The following is a 17,962-nucleotide window of genomic DNA, read 5'->3' as shown; positions in this document are numbered from 1 at the left end:
TGCTTTAACGCGCGTTTCCGAGCCTGCTGTGAACGCAGCGTGAACTGTAACTTCCATTAATGTGCTTCTCTGCAGGAGCTGCTGAACCGAACCACCCTGGAGACCCAGAAGCTGGAGCTCATGACGGAGGTCTCCAGCCTGAAGCTGAAGCTGACCTCTTTGGAGAGGGACCACAGAGGCAGTGAGGTAAACCCCCCCTCCCAGACGGAGCAGACGGTCCGGCTGCACCTGCGTTGTGTGCGACTGCGTTCCCACAGGTCTGTCTCAGTCGGCTGCAGGACTCGGATCCGTCACGCGCCGCAGGCTGAGCTCCTCTCAGGGTTACAGACCGTTTGTTTGCCCCAGCAGCTGTTTCCTGCCAGAAGACCCCCACCCACCCAAACCTCCCGTCTCCACTGGAGTTTGGAGTTTCCACACTATTTTTTCCACAAGCAGCGACTTAGTGGAGTTTCCAGACTCTAAAAGCACAAAAGGAGACGGACTTACCGTAGGATTTGTGTTTGACGGCCTCAGACAGACTCCTGAAGTCCACCTCCAGCTCTGCTTCCTTCATTAAACTTACTGGATGCAGATAGAAAACAAATCTTTTTCCCACAAGAACATTCTGATCAGAAAAGGATTTTTTATAACATCCTTCAATGCAGAGATTTTGATGACAAAGTGTAAAAATGAACGTGTTTACCGTTGGGCAGAAGATCATCAGATGACTCCCATCAAACGCTCCAAACCAGAAAACACACTTAAAAATAATAAAATAATCCACTTACTTCATGTAAATGTGTCTCATGACTCCTCATCGTCTGGTTAGCTGCTTCCAATTTGTGATCTGGAGCTTCTTCTGGAAATAGGTTCATAATTTAATGTAAAAGTCTAGTCAGCCATCAGTCTGATAGGGATTTAAATACTCATTCCACATTAAATTATGAGGAGACTGGTTCATTTTATTTTGAAAGGAGCTTCTGTTCTGGAAATTAAAGGACCACTCAGTAAGTTTGGATCATTTTCGTTCTTCAATTTTGCCCTGACTGTTGTTTCTCCACAATGAAAATAATCCAAAGTGAACATTGTAGCAACGTTCCGTCCGGTCAAAGTGTTTCCACACGTTGGACTGGAATGATGGCTAGATGGGTTTTTGCTGTCATCACATCTGTGCTGTGACGTCACTTCAAATGAATCTACCATGCCTCTATATAAATGTTATCTTCCAGAGTCGATTTTATAATGGAATAAGCCGATTTGATTAACAATTTGCCTCAGATTAAGGAAATGTAAATCAATTCATTGATTTACATTTCCAGCTGACCAACAGCTGTTGAAGCTGTTGTCTTCTTGGAGCCAGCGGGTACTTCCTGTTTGAAACGCCATAGGGGAGGAGTCACTCAGTCCAGTTCTTATATACAAAGGACAGGGGTGGGGGCAGATTGTTTCCAGGGTGGGTGTGGTCTTTGGCCGTCTTTTGAAGTTGGTCGGTGGTGACTCACCTTAATCCCAGGTGTCTTCCCTCCCCAGGGTTTGTACCAGGAAGTGACGGACCTGCGCTTCAGGCTGACGGACGTGGAGAATGAAAGACTGCAGAGTGAGAGGAAGCTCAAAAACACCAGCGTGAGTCTGGAAGAAATGACTAAATGAGCTCGAAGTGAGCCTCTGAAATGCCAACTCCTGGTCTTTTACATTCACATTTTCATATTTTACCATTTAAACCCCCCAGAACAACAAAATTCATCAGAAATGTCAATATTTTCAGAATTATGTGAGAAAAATACTTTGTAGTGGTAAATTCTTTTCTATCGTCCCACATTTGTATAGATGAACCCAAATGTGTGTGTTTTTAGACAGCGACTGTTACAGCAAAAGGCTTCAAATGTTCGTAGGTGTTTGAGGATCAGGAGGTCTTTTTAGGGTCCTGATCAAACAAGGATGTGTTTTTGAAAGAGCAGACTGATGATTAGAAACTAAAAAAGCTGAAGAAACCCAGAGTTTAAATCCATCCATCCAACAGCTGTTGGGCTCACAGGGTTGCTGGAGCCTATCCCAGCTGCTGTTGGGGGAAGGTGGGGTTCGCCCTGGACATGAAATGTTCTGTGTAAATATCAGTAGGGGGGGGGGGGGGGGGGGATTACAGATGTTCTGATACCTGCTGAGCAGCTTCACCCTCAGCCTTCTGACTTCAGGAGGAGCTGCAGCTTCTGCAGAAGCGGCTGGAGGAGCAAGAGGAGGAGCTGAGGAGACTGGAGGGGGAGGCGGGCGTGACCAGCGAGGGGGGAGAAAGAGGTGGGAGGCATTTCAGCATCAGCCATGCAGCTCTTTTGTCCTTTTTGTGGATGTTTTCCATTCTTGCCCCGCCCCCAGCAGCAGGGGGAGGAGACTCCTCAGTTCCAGCTGGTTGTTGCGTCCTGCAGCAGTCCTGGACCGCAAGATCCAGATTGTTTTTTTTTAATTCCTCTTTCTTACTAAGCGCCTTTGAGCAAAATGGCACCCTGCACCCCCCCGCCAAGTGGAACCAGCAGGAGGAACCATCGAAAAATATTAAAGGGGTCAAAATCTCCTTTGGGTTCAAAAATATATTTTTTTAAATTCACTCAGAAAAACAAAAAACACATGTCAGAATCCAAAGGAAGTTTTGAAAATATTATGGGATGGCCACAGGATCTACAGCATGGCAGCCATTTTCTGGCAAAGTGTAAAACTTTAGGATTTTCACATTTTTGCCCAATTTGAGGGGGAAAAAAAGTGTTTTTCTTTTTCATGAAATTCAGGCAAGGTCTACAACCACATCTGAAGTTTGGTTGACCTTTGACCTCAGGAAGAGGCCACCATCTTGAATATTTAATAAGTTAAACTCCTCTGAGGGATTTTGATCCATCACCTCCTCGAGCATCATTGAAATGTTGATTTTAAAATTTGTGGGTTTTGAACGGCGTTAGCGTGGCGAGCTTGGAAACATATCCCTGTTGTTCGCACATTTTCACAGCACTGTTGTAAAATAGGAATCCTTGGCTCATGCCGGAACGAAACAATAAACGATATGAACATATTAGAAATGCGGTCGTGGTTGTAACAAAATCCTCCTTTGCCATGGAAATCCAAAAATGTACTTCTGTCGATTCATCTAAAAATGATATCGACCTGTTCGTCACCCCCAGGCAACCAAAAAATAAAATGGTTGCTATGGAGATAAAACCAACAGAAAAGCCGCCATGTTGAAAATGTGTTTTTGTTTTTTTTTTCCTCCATGATTTTGTTCCGCACAGCTCTGACCGAGGGGCGTGTCATACAACGCCACTTTTTTGTTTGTCCAGCCTGAACAAGAACTTTTCATTTTTGGCCTAAATTGATTTTTTTAATGAGATAATGACATCTTTGAAGACGTTTTTCAGTCACAGGAGCTGAAGACTTTTTCAGCAGAAATCCGATGTTTGGTTGTTGAAATGTTGGAAAAGATCTCAGAGCAGCTCAGACTTTGTGATGGTTCTGCTCTCGTCACATAATTAAGATCTCATGAGGCTTTGTTTTCGATTACGCAGAGCTTTGCAGGGTTCCAGTTGTGCAACGCTCCTCAGATGCCTCGGCGATGAATGAGTGGAGTTTTGTGGGGGGCCCTGCAGACGGCTCATCCCGTCCCAGAGGCGTCATTCATCCCAGCGGCTCCTGGAGCTCAACTTTATTCTTTTCTTCCCAGATGCTGAGATGTTGAGGGTGAGGAGGGCGCTGCAGGCGCTGACGTCGGACAACGACGAGAAGGTAAAGAACGGCGTGAGAGCAGCTGCTCTGACCAGATCAGCAGCTTGAAGTCTGAGTGTTTGTTCACAGGAAAGACGGATCCAGGAGCTGGAGGAGTCGCTCGCCAAATGCAAGAACGCACAGGAACCGCTCAATGGTTAGAAGATCAAACTCCCCAAAATACTGTTATCTCAGCATAGAAGTTACTGTTTGTCAGGAGATTTCATGTCTGCTTTCTGTCCTCCAGAGAAGCAGAGGGACCACGACTACGAGGACATCCAGGACGACTCCTCCGTTTCTGTGTCCATGGAGGTGAATCAGGTCAGCGTGGAGCAGGAGGAGGCAGGAAGGATCTCCGCTGAGGTAAACAAACCTCCCAACCACAGGATGAAGCCCAGACTTCCTGTAGAAAAAAGAGCTTCTGCTCGGGTTTTTGTGAGGTTGATCATATGCTTCACGAAAAAGGTCTGAGCTAACGAGGTCTCTGCTGTCGTCTCAGTCCACGCCGTGCATCGCTGTGCTGTCGGAGATGAAGGAGCTGGACAGAGAACGGCGGATGAAAGCAGCTCAAAGGTACAGACTGATGAGAGAGGAAACTCCGCTGAGACGAAGATGAAATCGGTCCTCCTATGAGCTTCACCGCAGACAGGAAGATGTTGACTTTAAAGAAACAAAAAGGACCCATGAAGACCAGAGGAGTCAACATGAGGGTCCTTGTGGACCAACACTGATCATCTTTTGATCTACTTTCAAAGCATTCCCAGAATTTTAGCCAGAATCCCAAAAACTGTCATAGTCTCTGCAGTTTATTACAAATTTGCCTCTGAGTTGTGGGTGGGGCTGTTGGCGCGGAGCAACACCAACCCCCCCACTTCTGGCCACCCATGTGTTTACACTCTCTCCCGCTAGCTTACAGCCCCATAAACCCTCAACCCAACGAGCAATATCAGAGCTATCCGATATTGCTCGCCATATGCCAAACTGGAGCAGTATTTTCTTCGTCACATATACGACCTTTTTCAAACTGCAATTTTTTAAAATCTGCTCCTGATTCAGAACGATTTAGTTAAAGAAATGTAATTTTGAGCTTAATTTTCCTTAAATAAGCCCTTCATCAGAAAAATGCTCCAAGAACAAGTGAAAAACACCATTTTCATCAGAGTTGGTCTTTAATTTATGGTTTATTCCCTGAACGTTTTGATTTCCTGTCTTGTCTTGCTTCTTCAGCTCAGCGGATGGAAAGAAGGCGCTCAGCGAGGAGGTGAGGTCACCAAGTATTGGCTCTACCCTGACACCTTGTGGTGTAAGGCTGTTACTACACCTTTCCGGTCTGCTGTGTTTACAGACTGGAGCTAAAGCAGGACCTGGATCTCCTCCGTCTGCCAAAGCGCACACCGCCGACAGCTTCGGCAGCAGGAGGGCGCGCGCCTCGTTCGGCCGCGGCTTCTTCAAGCTGCGAGGGGGAAAGCAGGCGGCCAGCGACCCCAACCTCGGTGAGATTGAGCTTCTCCAAATGTGGAGGGAGGAGGTCGTGGGCGGAGTTTCACGGCTCCTACAAAGATCATTAGATTGCTTTCATTGAACTGAATGGATATCCTTTACTGAGGAAGAGTTGGATGTTCACAGCGGGGCATAAAGGCACGGAGCACCTGGACCTGGCTGGAGTTCCTCCTCAGGGGTCCCGCGATGCCCCCCCGCCGTCACCTCCAGAAAACAAGAAGAAGTCCAGAGGCTTCCGGAGGTTTTTCGGCAGGTAAGAACTCGTTGGGCGTGTCGCCTGCGGTGGAGGGACAGGAACGGCTCATGTAGGGCTGCGATCTTCTGCAGGTTAAGGAGGAGTCACTCCACCTCCTTCAACTCTGACGAAGGAGACGGAGGCTTGTTCCGGAGGGGCGGAGTCAGAGCCACCGCCGGCCCCCGACTGGGCTGGTCACGTGAACCGAAACACAAGTAAGGAGATGATGAAGTCCCGAGGAGACAGAACCTCTCATGAGGTTTTGAATTCCATCCTAGAATCGTAATCCTCTTCATCTCCTTGATGAGGAATGTTTGAGTTCCTCTGTTGAAACAGCCTGTGGTTCTCCTCAGCTCTGCAGAGGCTCCTTTCTCCCGCTGGAGTAAGGAGGAGGTCTGCGCGTGGCTCCAGGAGCAGGGCCTGGGCCTGTATGTGGCTCAGGGCCAGAACTGGATCAAATCCGGACAAACGCTGCTGCAGGCGTCGCAGCACGAGCTGGAGAAGGTAGGAGGGGAGGCTGAGCACCTCCTCAGAGCTCTCAGGAGGTGACGCTCCGTCGTGTTGCCCCTCAGGATCTCGGCGTGAAGCAGCCTCTCCACAGGAAGAAGCTGCAGCTCGCCCTGCAGGCGCTCGTGTCCGGCGAGGAGGACCTGAAGGGCAAACTGGACCACAACTGGGTGACCAGTGAGTGTCGGCACCTCCTCCATCTCGTTCACCTTTGACCTCCTCACTGATGGTGGTTGTTCTCAGGGTGGCTGGATGACATCGGGCTCCCGCAGTACAAGAGCGGCTTCGAGGAGGCGCGAGTGGACGGCCGCATGCTCCACTTCATGACAGTGGTGAGCTCCTTAGGAGGAGACGCACTGAAGCCGCCTCCTCCTGTTTGACCACACGGTGGGGTTTGTTCTCAGGAGGACCTGCTGTCCCTGAAAGTGGGGAGTGTCCTTCATCACCTGAGCATCAAGAGAGCCATCCAGGTCCTCCGTCTGAACCTCTACGACCCCGGCTGTCTGAGGAGAAGACCTTCAGACGAGGTTTGACTCCCCTGAGCCTCTGACTGGACTCGACCACGCCCCTCAGGTCTCACCTCCTGTGCTCCGTGTCTGCAGAGCAACGTCACTCCAGCTGAGATCTCCCAGTGGACCAACCACAGAGTGATGGAGTGGCTGCGCTCCGTGGACCTGGCAGAATACGCCCCCAACCTGAGGGGGAGCGGCGTCCACGGGGGGCTGATGGTGAGGAAGAGGCCTGACCCGCAGCGGTGAGCTGGAGAACCACAGCTGACCTCCATGTCTGTCTGCCTCCAAGGTGCTGGAGCCTCGCTTCAACGTGGAGGCGCTCGCCCTCCTGCTCAACATCCCTCCGGGAAAAACGCTGCTGCGGCGCCACCTGGCCACGCACTTCCACCTGCTGGTCGGCGCCGAGGCGCAGCGGCTCAAACAGGAGTGTCTGGAGAACCCGGACTACCAGGTCCTGACGGCCACGGCCAAAGTGAAGGTAAACTAGCTATTATTATTATTATGCTACAAAACTTTCAAAATAAAAGCCTGCTCATTTTAGGAGTGGGAAACTTCAGTTTCATCTTTAAGATAAAATGCATGTCTGCAGCCGAGGCGGCTGTCCTTCGGAGGTTTTGGCACTTTGAGAAAGAAACGTCACGACGACGGCGAGGAGTACGTTTGCCCCATGAACGTGGAGATGCCGAAGAGCAGCAGCTTCCAGAGGAGCATCCGGATCTACGAGGACGATCTACAGCAGCTGGAGCAGGTACGGAAAACACCTGAGCGATCCAAAGGCTTCGTCACGGAGACGTCTGAGCTTTTCCGTTTCCCAGCAGATGGAGGACTCTGAGGGAACGGTCCGGCAGATCGGAGCGTTCTCTGAAGGAATCAACAACCTGACGGTGAGAAACCGACCTTTGAGCCCGACTCCACGCGCTCCTGTCACCTCATGAAGCCGTCTGTTTCAGATCATGCTGAAGGACGAGGAGTTCCTGCAGGAGATCCCAGTCTGTCCACCAGAGGGCGACAAACCCGGAGCACAGGACCCAGAGACATGAGCAGATATTTTATTCTGTGATTTAAAGTGTGAAATTTGTGGTACGGGAAAATAAACCTTTTTATTTTGGGATGTTTATACCAAATACATTGATTTGATGATATTAAAATGTTCCTCAGACAACACGGAGCAGCGGTTTGGCTTTAATGTTTGCAAATCAGCAGTGAAGCATTCATACAAACGGCTTTAAAGGTACGAAAGCTTTGCTGTGTTTAAGGCACTCGAGCTTAAATCTCCCCTCGTTGGTCCTTCCAGCTTCCTCTTTGAACACCATGGCAAAAAACAAACAGTGCAATTCCAACTAACGTAGCGCTTTGGAGCAAACAAGAACGTCTTCAGAAGGTGAACCTGCGGCTCTCGGAGTGACCCACTTTGTCCAGGTTTGGGTTGCAGGCAAACTGGATCATGGGAGGGGGGCCGCACATCAAGATGAGGGTGTCCTCGCCGGGAGGGGGCAGACGCTCCCGGACCATGTCTTCATCGATGAAGCCCTGACTGTACTCCCAGTCTGAAACACAAGACAGTTCAGTGCTGACACCTGCTGGTGACACGAGGAACAGCAGCACAACAAACACATTCCACATTAAACTGTCAGGAAACCTGTGCTTCCACCTCTGCTTAACCCTTGTGCTATCCATGGCACTTCAGCACTGGGAGTGGAGTCATCTAGACGCCACTCGGACTCCACGCTCACTGTTTTATTGTTTGTAACCCAATCATAAAGTGGCTAGGATAGCACAATGGTTAATGACGTCAGATTTAATATAAAAACAAATGTTTTACACACTGTTCTGATTGTAAAATGAAAATACTTTTTTTTCCCCCACAAATTGTTCAATGCATTGTGGTTTATATGTACAGATTTCTAGGGCACTAGAAATCAGTTTTACAGCCTTAAAACATCTAGAGCTCTTTCACTTATGGAACGTTTCCCTGTGACAAACGAGGGAACACTGTAAATGTTTAATAAAAAAAAGAATAGATGAAGAACTGGCCTATTTAATTTGAAATCCGTGTTTTTCTGGTCCTGCTGGAGCTGCAGGTTTGTTTTCCTCTCAGACTCACCCAAAGGCGCTCTGTCCACGGTGAACCACAGCCTGAAGCGGTCCGGATGCTTGACCTGAATCTCCTCCAGCTCCGGTCGCAGCAGGATGTCCTTCTCCGTCTGAATATGGAAGCAAACGTTGGTTCAGGATCTTAAAGCCAAACCGCCCGCTGGAAAACGGTGGACGGTCTCACCTGGTTTGCAAACAGCAGGTGACACACCGTTGGGTCCTGGGGATCCTTCATGATGGCTGTGATGATCTGCAGCATCGGAGTGATTCCTAAAAGCAGAAACACGCAGACGTTAACAGGATTTTTCTGACCAAAGAATAGAAACAGGAAGGACAAAGGTTGTGAATTATAGTGAAGCCAAGGATTTTGTGGATGGTGAGTTATTTGTGTTTTGTTCATCCAACTTTTCAAAAACAATGCATTCATCCCTTAATGCATATAAATATGCATCAAAAATGAATGTGAATTCGTTGGCTCCAAAATAACCCAAATTTAGCATCAACATGAACACGAATACACAAAAGGGATTTTTTTTCTTTCGTGTCGTATCCTGCCTTTGCCCAAGAGCAGCTGAGATAGGCTCCAGCAACCATGTGGCCCTGAAAAGGATTCAGTTGGTTCTGAAGATGGATAAACACTAAATTGATCAAATCTTTCGACATTTTGTCGTGCCTTTAATGTTTTGAAATTTTTACAAAGTAAGTTTATAAAAGCATTTTTTATAGCTAAAGCAGAAATAAAGCATTAGAAGAATGTTCTGCGTAATGATGAAATCTCTTTGACTTTGTTTTGTATGACGTTACAAACGAATAAAAGGATGTACCGGTAAGTAAAACAACTGTCATCATGTTGTAATAAATCCAAATTAGTTTAAAAACTGATAAAGAAAAAATTTTTTGGACCTGTGTGGTGTTTTTAATAGTGCTCATTTTGACAAACCGTCTCTATAAAAGCTGACTCTGCGTGAAGATCCTTCATGGACCAGAATCCCTGCTCTGATGCAGATAGAGTAGTGTGGTGGCAGTGTCTCTGTGCTTCCAGTGAGAATGTGCTGGTTCAATTCCCAGTTAGAATAAGGGTCTTTAGGAAGTAGATGTCATAGTCTGTGTTGATTTTTGAAACATGTGGACCGTGTTCAGCTCAAAGGAACAAAGCGACACAGTTCTGCTGTAGACAGATTAGCACAGTGGGAGTGTCTCTGTCCTTGAAGCAGGAGAGCGCAGGTTCAAGTCCCAGCTAGTTGCATCACAATTCATGCTTGTGGTGAGGAAGAGTCAGGGATGCTGGGGAAGGGGGTAGCTTCATCTTTAGTCTGGTTGACAATCATGGAGATCAACGACTGTCCGTGCTGTAAGATAGATGATAAAGGTTGATTCTACAGCTACGCTAACTCGGTAGTGAGACAGGTACCTAGAAAATTAAAACCTAAAGGAGGCTAAACCAACTAGACTGTATTATTTACTTGGCGGGAGGTTTCTTCATCCTAGGAAGACAGCAACAAGTACAAGTTTTATGGTACTGGTACTTTCAACATTAAATCTTTCAAAGTTGGTGCTTGTAGCTTCCTACACTATGTTGTTTTATAATAAAACTTAAACAATTTTAAAACTTAAAGAAAACTTAAAAAACTTAAACAAAAGTCTTAAAACTCCTTACGGGACGACGCCCTTTTTGTCGTCCCTCCCCCCACATCCTCAGTGTTTACCTGTACTGCATCTACTGTGCTCAGACCCTCCACACATCCAAGCTGCATTCTGAACCTATCTATAATGCACATCTTCTTCTGGGATCCTCTTCTCCTGGTCCTCCTTCCTCGGGGTGGGGGGGGCAAAGATGAAGCCCCCTTCCCTGCCGTCCTGACTCCTCCTAGCCGCAGCTTGAATTGTGAGGCGACTGAACACCTCAACGTCCCTGACTGGGACTTGAACCTGCACTCTCCCGCTTCAAGGACAGAAACACTCCCACTGTGCTAATCTGTCTACACCAGAACTGTGTTGCTTTGTTCCTTTGAGCTGAAGACGGTCCAGAAGCGGCAAAAACCAACAACATAAACAAAGATGGGGAATTGAACCAGCGCTTCTCCGCTTTGGAGATCAAGTCACTTCCATCGCACTATTCTGGACATCAGGCAGCACTTTGTCGATCACCATTTTTCCTCCATCTGGTGTTTTCTGGGATTTGAACCAGCACCTTCTTGCTCTACTGTCTCCATAGCAGCAGCTCTGGTTCCTTTCATCTCCATCAGTGGAACCTTGAAGCTGAAGTTTGATTGACAGGTGACCTTTACAACTGTGACGACCTCACGTCACCAGTTGCTGCTGCTTCACCAGAAGTGTTTTTTTTTTCCTTAAAAGAGCGTTGGTTCAAATCCCGAAAGTGGATCACAGTTGGATGGAGGCTTTGGTGAAGCGTGTGATAGAAACTTGTGCGTTTACTTTGTCCGTTCTTTTTCTCTAAGCAGAAACTCTTTTTGGGATGATGCAGCCGTATTACTTTTTTTATAATCTTCATACGCTGTCATTAAAATCTCTGACTCCGTCGCACTCACTGAAGTATGGCGCTCTCTTTTTTTCTACGCTAACTACACTAACTAATTACGCTAACTCATATCCAGTCTTTTGGAACCGACATACCCAGAGTAAGCAAGTTCAGGCGGATTTCAGCCAGAGTTCAGGATTAAAGTCCAGCTAGTTTAAACATGCTCTCTGGAATACCCCCCAGATCATTTACTCATTTATTTCCAGTTTTTACTGAATGAATCTGTTTTTCTGTCTCACGTTTCTGTTTAACCAAAGTAAAAGATTATTTATCCATTTAGATCTGACGTTTTCTTCAGGTCCTTTGACAAAATGCAACAAATGAAAGAAATTCTAAGCATTTATTTATGACAATGAAACTTTGTCGTATGTCGGAAACAGCGTTTAAAGTGACTCCGCCTCTAAAATGCAAAATACAAGTTCTTTTTTAGTGTAAGGTGAAACCAGACATTCAAAAAAAAATCAATCAAGTTATTAAAAAACACAAAAAGAACAATATGGTCAAGAAAGTGAAGAAAAAAAACAAAAAACGAAGAAGTCCAATATAAAAACAGTTCAAATACCCGTTTTAAATTAATCTGCCAAAAGATTTAAATTGTTCTACAATCAAAAATGTCAAAACTTGAGGCAAAAATTGGTATTTTGTTAGCCCTGCCCTAAAACCAAACTCTTTTTTATCTCGCTTAATGTTCTTTAGCCTACAGTCTGCTGCTGGTCTGCTGTTCTTCTGGGGGAACTGCAGCGAATGATTCACACCTTGATAGCCAGGTGTGATGAAAGCACAACAGAGAGAAAACCAGGGTTTAAAGCTTTAGACCAGGGGTGTCAAACATAAGGCCCGCGGGCCGTATCCGGCCCGCCATGTGGTTTAGTCCGGCCCACACATGAAGAGTAAAAATCATAAGGATGTTTAAAAAAGAAAGCAAGTTTCTAGTCCATTCCTGTGGCGAGTTATGATTTTTTAAAGATATAACCAAAATGCGCAATTCCGCCACTAGGGGGAGCAAAAGAAAATCTTTACAGGTGAAACAACAAAACTCTGCATGTGCCATAAACGAAACCTAACAGCTCTGTGTCTGGGTAGGCAGTAGTTTGGTTCCCTGTGAGCTTCATCACTGAAGGATGATCAGTAGTGACAACCTAATGACCAAAATGTTGTCAAAAAAAAAAAAAAGGTTGAAGTGAAGTCCTGAGCTTTCCAGGAAAAATGGAAAGCGTTTTATGTCTTCACGGAGCTGAATGCAAACCTGCATGCTTGGTATTTCATCAACAGGTTCTCCAAGAATATAACATTCAGCCCCACTATGAGACTCTCCACAAAGAAAAGTTTCACCATTTGCAGTAAAGAAAAAAAAAGATTTAGCAACTATTAGCTGGACCGATAAATAACCATCTGGATTTACTGCAGCCGTGACGTCAGTGATGGAGCAGTGACAGCTAGCTACCTTATTGCAAACAAGTTGGAGCAAACATCCAATCCATTTTCTGAAGGTGAACTTATTGAAAAATGCTGAAGGGCTGCAGAAGTCTTGTTCCCAAAAAGCAGTCAACATTATACATGAGTCTGTCAAGAATTACGATCAGATCCAACATCTCTGAGGAAACATGGGCAGCCATATGAAGGAATCCAGGCATTTATTGTATTTTCAGTCACTATTGATGAAAGCACCAACATCACAGATATGTACAGCTGTGCATATTTATTAAAGGTAATGAATGGACCGTCACAGTGGAGTTTCTTGAGTTGATGGACACAACAACAACTGATGACATAGTCAGCTCTCTAGTTACTGTGCTGGACGATGTGGGAGTGAACTGGTCACATGAAGTAATTTTGGTCACTGATGGCGCTCTATCAAAGGTCAGGAAGAAGGCAGGTGTTGCCACAAAATTCAGGCAGCAACCAGGAAAAGATTCTTATAATAATGAATGATAATAATAATGGACATTTCATTGTGTTTTTTTCACTTGACAGTAAAATGTGTTTCTGCACAGGATTTGAATCCTGATATTGACGGTCTGGGGAAGTTTTAGGAGAGAAAGGAGGTTAACTCCAAACTCTTATGTTGACAAATGTTTGCAAGTTTAATTTAGGCTAATTTTGTCACCGTTTGGACATTTACATTTTAGGAAGATGTTTCATTTTTTTTCTGTAGCGCCTCTAGAATTTATTATCAGTATTACTTCAGTGTCAGATTTAAAATATTCAGTCTGTATAAAATTGAATAAACCAAAATTTTTAAAGTGAAATTAATTTTATTTAAGATCCATTGGCCTCTGTGAATGAATGTGTAATAAGAAATGATAAGGCTACCATGTTGGTTGAGGCACGTTTTCCAATTGGGTAAAAAAAACAAGAATAAAGCTTTATTTTGCCTTTACGCTACTAGTCCGGCCCACTTGAGATCAGACGGGTCGAATGTGGCCCCCGAACCAAAATGAGTTTGACGCCCCTGCTTTAGACATTAACCCTTGTGCTATCTTAGATGACCCCCCCTTACATTGACGTGTTCTTCCTACCATGATAAAGGTGGATAAAGGTGGAAAGAGTTCATGTAATCCATGGACACCAGTGAAGATCACAAATCATTGAAGAAAAAAGGTTCAGAGCACTGTCTAGTGGGTCTAGATGACCCAACTCCCAATGTTAAACTGCCTAGGGTAGCACAAGGGTTATAGGACCTTCTGGAAAGTAGGCAACACGCTTCTGGTGCAATGATGTGTCTGTGTGCTGGTGGAGAAAAGGACAGTGTGTGTGGGGGTTTGCCTAAAGCAGGGGTGCTCATTACGTACCGGTCGATCTTCAAGGACAAGAAGGTAGATCGCGGGACAGAGAAGATAAAAAAATAGTACTTCTTAAAAATCCACCAGCCAATCAAAATCCTCACGAGAAGTACGGGACTTGATTGACATGCAGAACGGCCAATCGGACATCCTCTGATGCATACGTCGCTGCAGACGTGAGTTTAAAAACACTGAGCGCGAACTCTCTGTCATAAGAGAGTTGCTCTCTGCCCCGCGTCACGTCAAGTTCCCGGCAGAAGACGGCTCCGCTCAAGCGGAGTGTTTATTGAAGCCGCCTCGCGTGTCTCCTCCTGCTATCAGCTCTGCAGTTCTCGCCTGATAAATGCGAGCTCATAAGGAAGCGTCCGAGGAACGGGCTTCGTACGGAACCATCAGCGCCTTTGAAATGCCATGATGCTCCCCCCATTGCACGGTTTACAGCAGAGCATGACATACGATGGTTGCTGCTTTCTGTCTTTGTAATAAAACGCCTCATCTGTTAATACAAAAGTATATTTGTGTAATCTTACTGTGTAGTTTTTAATCATCAGTACATAAACAATAATGTTACTAATAAACATAACTAACATTTACTAATAGTATTTTTTATATATATATATATATATATATTTTATAGGTAGATCTTCAAGACATTGTCGATTCAAAAGTAGCTCACATGCCAAAAAAGTGTGAGCACCCCTGGCCTAAAGGATTGCTTAAAAAGAAAAACCCCAGGACAGAGCCCTGAGGTGCACCTATGGACACATGAGAACTGGAATGGTGACTCCTCCCCCCTGCCGTTCCAAACAGGAAGTACCCGCTGGCTCCAAGAGGCCAAAATCCCCATAGACTTCAATAAAGAAATAAACAGCTGCTACTCAATAGGAATTGGTCAGAATAATCATCCTTGATTTGAAATCTTTTTTAACAAGTTCTTGATAATCCTATTTTTTTTCTGTATTTCAAATTATAAACTGACCAATCAGATGTCCCTATAAAAGTAGGCGGTCCAACGCTTAAAACGTTTGACAGACTCCCAATCCCGCATTCAGTAAAAAGGGGTGTGCCTTTTCAACAAGTTCAATCCTGATTGGAGTGGTTGCCATAGATACGTCGACTCGGACAAATCGCTGCCCACTGACTGTTTCTGGTTCCAACATGGCAACAGTTGTATTGCGAAAAAATGGCGAGTGAATGGAATTTATTTGGTTGAAATGTGAAGGAAGTGATTTTCTCTGGATGTCCCTCAGTCCAGTTCTCGTATACAGTCACAGACTATAATATATCATGATTGGAGGCTGGAGTTCCAGATGGGAGCAGTTTGAGGTGTTTTTGTTTGCAGAGGAAGGAGGTTTGAGCACCAATGATCTAATCAGAGGCTACAGAATGTGGACTTGTAACCCTTGTACTATCCTAGGCACTGTAACGTTGGGGGTTGGGTCATCTAGACCCACTGGACAGTGCTCTGAACCTTTTTTCTTCAATGATTTGTGATCTTCACTGGTGTCCATGGATTACATGAAATACTCGTCACCTTTATCCACCTTTGTCATGGTAGGGGGAACACGTCAATGTGGGTGGGGTCATCTAAGATAGCACAAGCTATTAACAGAGAGGGGGGGGGGGGTTCCCAAACTTCTTTTATTATTTTCTTATTTAAAAATCTTGTCCATTTTTGTTCCTCCATTTACTTAAACTTTATGAGTTTAGTGACCTTCAGTGAGTTTAGCACATGACTGGAGAACTGGGCCCTGCAGAACATCCTGGGACCCGCAGAACGCCGTTCCTCACCTGTTCCTCCAGCGATCATGCCCACATGTTTGGCCGTCTTCTTCACGGCCGGGGACTTTTTTTCCGGCTGGACGTCAAAAACCCCTGAAAAGGAGCGAGCAGAGCTCAACAACAGCCTCACCGTGGGGCGCGGCGTCTTCGTCGTGCCGCTCACCTCTGCCCCTGTAGACCAGGAGCCCGCTGGGGCCTCTGAAGTCGATGGTGTCGTTGATCTTGAGGCTCTCCAGGTACTGACTCATCTTCCCTCCTTCCGGAAACTTTGGGTTGATGCCTTTGAAGTAAACCTGCAGACACAGAGGCGTGTCAAAAGCGGGGACGTCGGTGAAAAGCAGGACTGTTGGGCTCCTCACCTTCACCACCAGGTCGACTGAACCTTTGTCGTCGTCGCTGGACACGGGGGTGTACGGCCGGACCACCAGCTTCCCGTCGATCTTTGCAGACAGGTAGATGTGCTGTCCTGCAGGGGAGAGCGCTCGTGAGTGAAGCTGCAGCTCCGGCCGCCTGGAGGTCGGAGGTCATACCCACCTACAGGGAGGCCCAGGACGTGCTCCGGGGAGGGCAGCGCAAAACGGAACCTCCTGGTGTCGTGACTCACGATCTGCAGAACAAACAGTTTCAAAGGAGCCCCTGAACGCACCAGCTGCGTTCAAAGACTCATTCCAACGCACCTCCTTATCTATGAGGCGCAGCGCGTATTTGATGTTGGGGTCCTCCAAGGTGATGGCGGGTCTCCTCTTGGAGAAGAAGAGTCTGAAGATGAGGTTGATGACGCTGTCCAGGCCGCCTCGGATGAGCTGAGTCATGAAAACGGAGGAATGACTCATCAGTTAGCGTTAGCAGCTGCATGAGGGAGAACGGCGGGCGCGGTTTCCCTAAATGGTTTGTGTTTGTTTGGGAGAAATGCGTCACTCCTTCCTGTAGACAGACAGGCCCTCACAATTTTGCTCAGGAAAACAGCACGAGCGACCGCATTAGCATGGGGGAGCGCGCATGCGCAAGCCGAGGAAAAACACGACTTAAACCGCTTTAAATGAGGGATACTCACGCCGAAGATGTAGGAGAGCATTTTGAGTCCGTTTGCGCTGTTAGAGGACGGAGGAGTTACCGTGAACTGACGGGGGGCTGTCGGTCAGGACTGCCCAGCTTCCGGTCCAACTCCGGTCAAAAGACTTGCAAAATAAAATGAATATTTAAACTACTGTCACCACAAACATTGGTTTCTATTTTAAACTTTCAATAACCGAAAACAAACAAAAAATAACCTTGAAGTAAAAATAATAATAATAATATTACGTTAAAATAAAAGGGATGTTCCTAACAAATAAAGGCTAAGCACGATATTATTCAACATTTCTTTAATTAGGCGAATTTAAACTTAAACCTTAAATATATTATTTAAAAAGTAAACTAAAAAGCACTTAACAAAAATAGCTATCTTTATCGGCATAATGTTTTTGTGTAGGACTCAGAATTTCTAAACTTCCGGTACCGTCTTGGAACCGATTCACGTCACTTCCGCTAAATTGAATCCAATTTTTCAGTTAAAGTGAACATGTCAGGAGCAATGACTTATATCACTAGAGGAGACACGCCCGTTTTAGAAGCCTAGCCGACGGTGGCGGAGCGCGACGCCATCTTGGTGAGGTCGACGACGCCCACATGACAATGATTTCTATTGCTTTTAGAGGTGTCTAAGTAGCTTTTATATACTATATATATTTTTAAATTTATATATATATTTATACATATATGTAAATACATTATATTTATATATATAATATATATATAGATACATCATTTGTTGTTAAAGAAGAGAAACAATCAACCTTAAAAGCTCAAACTTTAATGAAAATGCATTGTTGCAGGGTTACAAATAAAAAAATTATTACAAAGAATTTTTAAAAATAATTTCTAAACATTTAGAAGTTCTAGACCTCTTTGACATGTAATTTAAATTATTTAGAAAAACCCAACAATAAGTCAATAATATACAAATAATAATAAATCAATAGTGAATCAATACAAACAATAAATAATAACAATAAATAAATAATAAGTCAAATAATAATAAAAACAAGTCTATTAATTATAATATTAATAATTTTTTTTTTGTATACTTTATTTATCCCTCAATGGGGAAATTCTTCTCTGCATTTGGCCCATCCCCTGGGGGAGCAGTGAGCTGCAACTGAGCTGCGCTCGGGAGGCGGTAGCTTTAAGGGCCTTGCCTAAGGACCCTTACTGAGTGATGTTAACTGCTTGTCATTGATATGGTAATTGC

General features: G+C 45.3%; 2 protein-coding genes across 9 annotated transcripts in view; one reads left to right on the top strand and one right to left on the bottom strand.

Annotated features, from left to right (window-relative positions):
- Positions 1–7,642, top strand: part of LOC101162257 (liprin-beta-1) — a 147,337-nt gene extending 139,695 nt beyond the window's left edge. For 4 of the 8 annotated variants that reach the window (XM_020714232.3, XM_078941955.1, XM_078941956.1 and 1 more), the window contains 20 exons: positions 76–186; positions 1,510–1,602; positions 2,172–2,271; positions 3,680–3,741; positions 3,811–3,877; positions 3,968–4,083; positions 4,220–4,293; positions 4,948–4,981; positions 5,066–5,213; positions 5,347–5,473; positions 5,548–5,670; positions 5,809–5,959; positions 6,028–6,139; positions 6,206–6,294; positions 6,367–6,489; positions 6,565–6,690; positions 6,764–6,952; positions 7,064–7,222; positions 7,290–7,358; positions 7,425–7,642. In XM_020714232.3, the coding sequence (XP_020569891.1) occupies positions 76–186; positions 1,510–1,602; positions 2,172–2,271; positions 3,680–3,741; positions 3,811–3,877; positions 3,968–4,083; positions 4,220–4,293; positions 4,948–4,981; positions 5,066–5,213; positions 5,347–5,473; positions 5,548–5,670; positions 5,809–5,959; positions 6,028–6,139; positions 6,206–6,294; positions 6,367–6,489; positions 6,565–6,690; positions 6,764–6,952; positions 7,064–7,222; positions 7,290–7,358; positions 7,425–7,514 (2,163 nt within the window). In that variant the 3' untranslated portion in view covers positions 7,515–7,642. The remainder of the gene's footprint in view (positions 1–75; positions 187–1,509; positions 1,603–2,171; positions 2,272–3,679; positions 3,742–3,810; positions 3,878–3,967; positions 4,084–4,219; positions 4,294–4,947; positions 4,982–5,065; positions 5,214–5,346; positions 5,474–5,547; positions 5,671–5,808; positions 5,960–6,027; positions 6,140–6,205; positions 6,295–6,366; positions 6,490–6,564; positions 6,691–6,763; positions 6,953–7,063; positions 7,223–7,289; positions 7,359–7,424) is intronic. The other 4 variants (XM_078941957.1, XM_011491266.4, XM_078941958.1 and 1 more) reach the window with 4 other exon arrangements.
- LOC101175543 (NADH-cytochrome b5 reductase 3-like) lies at positions 7,549–17,133 on the bottom strand. Its single transcript, XM_023952551.2, has 9 exons — positions 16,727–17,133; positions 16,350–16,475; positions 16,207–16,279; positions 16,032–16,138; positions 15,836–15,965; positions 15,682–15,765; positions 8,753–8,838; positions 8,579–8,678; positions 7,549–8,021 (listed from the first exon to the last, which is right to left on the bottom strand). Exons 1-9 carry the CDS (start codon positions 16,745–16,747, stop codon positions 7,849–7,851), a joined length of 900 nt encoding a protein of 299 aa, XP_023808319.1. The 5' UTR covers positions 16,748–17,133; the 3' UTR covers positions 7,549–7,848.
- Between the last annotated feature and the right edge of the window lie 829 nt (positions 17,134–17,962).

Source organism: Oryzias latipes, chromosome 23 (assembly GCF_053564925.1).
Source record: "Oryzias latipes strain Hd-rR chromosome 23, Olatipes_Hd-rR_3.1".
Taxonomy (NCBI): domain Eukaryota; kingdom Metazoa; phylum Chordata; class Actinopteri; order Beloniformes; family Adrianichthyidae; genus Oryzias; species Oryzias latipes.
This window is presented reverse-complemented; position numbering and strand designations above follow the sequence as displayed.